At 38.8% G+C, this 4324-nt stretch overlaps 1 protein-coding gene across 1 annotated transcript; it reads right to left on the reverse strand.

The window, feature by feature from the left end:
- Positions 1-258: 258 nt before the first annotated feature.
- LOC110258129 (olfactory receptor 6C68-like) lies at positions 259-1391 on the reverse strand. Its single transcript, XM_021081287.1, has one exon. It carries the CDS (start codon positions 1195-1197, stop codon positions 259-261), a length of 939 nt encoding a protein of 312 aa, XP_020936946.1. The 5' UTR covers positions 1198-1391.
- Between the last annotated feature and the right edge of the window lie 2933 nt (positions 1392-4324).

The following is a 4324-nucleotide window of genomic DNA, read 5'->3' on the forward strand; positions in this document are numbered from 1 at the left end:
AATATTGGTTATCAGCTTTATGCAAAAATAAGGTAGCTGTGCATATTTTGAGTGGTTTATCAAGAGATACTTTTTACTTTCTTCTTTTTTTTTTTTGGCCTGCACCCACAGCACATGTAGGTTCTCAGGCAAGGAGTCAAATGGAAGCTGTAGCTGCCAGCCTACACCATGCAACAACAATGCCAGATCTGAGCCACATCTATGACCTACATCACAGCTCACAGCAATCTTTCGAGTTGGTTTATCAGGAGATACATTTTACTTTCTTAAAAGAAATGCAATTTTTTTGAGTGAGTCATGAAAGGCTTGTTTAACTTGCTTATTCCTCAGAGTATATATAAAAGGATTCAGCACTGGTGAAATGGAGGAAATAAGCAATGACACACTTTTATTGAGATTTACCTCTTCTTTGGCAGATGGATTGATATAGATGAAGATGCAGCTGCCATAGCTGATGGAAATGACAATCATGTGGGAAGAACAGGTAGAAAAGGCTTTTTTTCTTTGTTGGGCAGAAGGGAATTTTAGAATTGTCCTTATGATGTATATGTAGGAGAGAACCACACCTACAAGAGTGATGATGAGAGTGAGCACAGCACAGGCTATAACCATCTGCTCAATCAACCGGGTGTCTGAGCATGAGATCTTCAGGAGAGGAGATGCATCACAGGCAAAATGATCAATGAGATTGGAGTCACAGAATTCCAGATGAAAACACAAGCTGAATGGAGGGAGGATTATTATAATTGTTGCTAGCCAACAGCAGACAACCATTGTTTTGCAGAGTTTGTTGCTCATGATTGTCATGTAATGCAGGGGTTTGCAGATGGCCACATAGCGATCATATGCCATAATTGCCAAGAGAAAGAACTCAGTTATCACAAAGAGGTCTGTAAGAAATAATTGAGTGAAACATGCATTATAGGTAATTGTTCTGTCCCCAGTTGATATACTGTATAGGAATCTTGGAATGCAGGCAGTTGTAAACGAGATTTCTAGAAGAGAGAAATTTTGGAGGAAAAAATACATGGGGGTTTTAAGGTGGGGATCCAGCAATGTTAGTGTAATGATGGTCAGATTTCCAGTTACACACAATATATAGGTGAGAAAGAGGAAAAGGAAAAGCAAGAGCTGCAGCTGAGGATCTTCTGTGAGTCCCAGAAGGATGAATGTTGTTATTGCAGTGTGGTTTCTCATTATTGACTCCTGGATTTTGTCAACCGTAAATGTCAATGTCAGAGAGATTTGAATGCAGAATTCAAAGACATCATCCACTGATGAACACGCTCTTGTGTATTGAACTCATCCAACATGCATGAGTTTTACTTTTAGATTGGAGGAATACATTTCCTGTTTTACAGTGAGCTCAACCCCTTAGTCTATTTATTTATAATGACAAGTGAAATTATACATTTTGTTTAGTTTATAGGTTAACTTTTCCTTTAGTAATTTCTCAAAATTAATTCATAATTAAATATATTATCTCCTACACGGCATTGTGCATTTTTTATTTACATTTGTTTTTCATTTCATATATTAAGCAGTTTTTTATACTGCCAAAGATTGTTCTTCAGTACATAAGCAAATTTTAAAAAAGTTAATTCAGTGTCATTCTTTTGCCTTAAATTTGGGAATTATTAAAATACTTAAATAAAGGTTTTGACCATGACCCAAACAAACCATTTCAATTCTCTCTAAAATATAAAGGTTTTTTATCTTTCTAATGAGTGATCATTTGTTATAAGGGCAAACGTGTTTTGACTCTGAAACATCCACATTTGTAGTTTTGCAGATTTAAAAACTTCCGTTCCTATGTCTTGTGTTACCTCTTGGATTACATGATGCAGTACAACCTCATTATATATTGCACTTTCATCGCCTTGTGAGGTTATGCTGAGTGTAATTAATGAACTTCTGAAGGATGTACTTTGATGTACTTTGATGCTTCATTTAAGCACTCAGATTGAAACATATGTACACACCGTGTTATGGAGAAAAAGTTAAGACAAAAGTGACTGAACATCCTCTCCAAGCACCTCTCTTTCCTCCATTCGCATTTCTTTCCAGTCCACATTTTTGCCTCTCTTTTTCCATTTTGCATTCATTTCTCAAAGACTTACTCTCTGGTTTTCAAGCTCAGCAGCCTTGATAAAGCACTCCTTCATGGATCTTCCTGTGGATCAATTCAAGATAAATCATAATTTAAATGTATTTCAATGTAATCCTAAGAATACATGCTTACAAGTCTCTTTGTGTGCTCCAGGCACTGGTCTAAGTCTCTTACAGGTATCATGCGTACAAACCTTAGGATATCCTGTGAGGTTGGGAGGTATGTTGTCTCCATTTTCAAAGTGGGAAAAGTGGGGCACAGAGAGATAAGGCCTGTGTCCACTGCTTTCTGGATATTCAGTATCCACTCAGAAGGGCTCCAGAGCCCTGGCCTGAGTCACTGTACTGTGGTTATTGGTGCACATTTACCTGAGTGCCTTGGTTTCATGATGACAGAATTTGTATTGGTAATTCAAACAAAGGTAGTATTTCTTTAGAATTCATTGTTAAACCCAGACACTTGAGCAGCAGTGAGGGGCAGGAGTAATGAATAATTATGGTGCTGCATCTGCGGTGAATGTGCTCTCGAAGGCAAAAATCTAAACGTGTGCAGTCACTCAGTTCGTGTGGCTGATGGGGCTGCACGTCACCAAAGTTCAGCTAGCTAATTTTCCATTGTGTTCTTTATTCCTGTTGGTATATTGACCCTTCCATGTTGTTGGCTCGGTATTTCTTTCCGTGAAATATGAAGTCTGAAGAATAGAGACCGTATTATTCTGGGTTAATACGATCAAGGTGGTGAGAGTCATTTCTCATGTATCCTCCTTTACATGGATAGATAGTCATAGTTTTCTAACCTGTAAGTAATGTCCTCAGGGGTCCAAATTCTTGTAACCTTATGAAATGCAAAATGGATCACCTATGGATAAGCCATTTTCTCATTTTTAGAATTTTTTTCTCAGAACGTACTGATACATGCACTGTGAGAGTTGTTTTTTTTAAATAATTTTTTTTTCAGGTCCTCATCTGTGGCACATGTAAGTTCCCAGGCTACAGGCTGAATCAGAGCTACAGCTCCAGGCTATGCCACAATCATAGCAATGCAGGAAATGAGCTGCATCTACAACCTCCACCACAGCTCATCGCAATGCTGGATCCCTGATCCATTGATCAAGGCCAGGGATCGAACCTGCATCCTCATGGATTCTGGTTGGATTTGTTTCTGCTGTGATGCAAAGGGAACACCCTTTTCCCTTTATTTACTAATTATATAAACAGTAGTTTTTCCCCTAGCATCATCCACATGTGACCAAGTGGATTTTTTAAATTAAGCAGTAATTCACATTTTACATTACATTAGTTTCAGGTATACAACATAATAATTCACTGTTTGTGTACATTGTGAAATAATCATCGCATTATGTCTGGGTAATATCAGTCACCTTATGTAATTACCAAACATTTTTTTCTTGTAATGAGAACTTTTAAGAGCTGCTCTCTTGCTTTCAAATATTCAAGACACTCTTACTGACTGTAGTCACCATGCTGTAAATTCCATCCCTGTGACTTATTTACTTTATCACTGAAGTTTGTATCCTTTGAGCCCCTTCACCCACTTCCCTGCTGCTCCCCACTGTCCACCTCTGAAACTACCAGTCTGTCCTCTGTATCCGCGAGCTTGTTTGTTTATTTGTTCTTGCTTTGTTTTTTAGATTCCACGTATAAGTGAGATCATATGGTGTTTGCCTTTCTTTGTTTAACTTATTTCACAGCGTTTTGAACCATATCTTTCTCTCTTTCATCTAAGCAAGTAAACCCTGTCATCTGCTACTATAGGCTCAGTATACAGGATGCAGTCTCCAGGGTAGACAGATGCCATCACAGGGAGGGATATTAATTGAGGCTCAGGATCGATCAAGTTTGATGGAAAGCTCTTACCCTCTTGAACACTGCATTATCATCTGATGGTGACCATAGCTCACATGAGAAGCTCCGTCCTGTTTTCTTCTTTTTCAAGAACTCAGTTCATCTCCCAGTAGTTCTCTTGGAATTTGACTCAGCTTTGTTTGGGTCTTAAAACGGTTTTGTTTTTGGAGTTCCTTTTGTGGTTCGCTGGAAATGAAACTGACTAGTATCCAGGAGGCCTAGGTTCAATCCCTGGCCTTGCTCAGTGGGTTAAGGAATGGGCATTGCCTTGAGCTGTGGTGTAGGTCATGGATGTATGTTGGATCTAGCATTGCTGTGGCTGTGGTGTATGCTGGCGGCTACTGCTCTG

This window comes from Sus scrofa, unplaced genomic scaffold (genome assembly GCF_000003025.6).
Source record: "Sus scrofa isolate TJ Tabasco breed Duroc unplaced genomic scaffold, Sscrofa11.1 Contig1293, whole genome shotgun sequence".
NCBI classification, from domain to species: Eukaryota; Metazoa; Chordata; class Mammalia; order Artiodactyla; family Suidae; genus Sus; species Sus scrofa.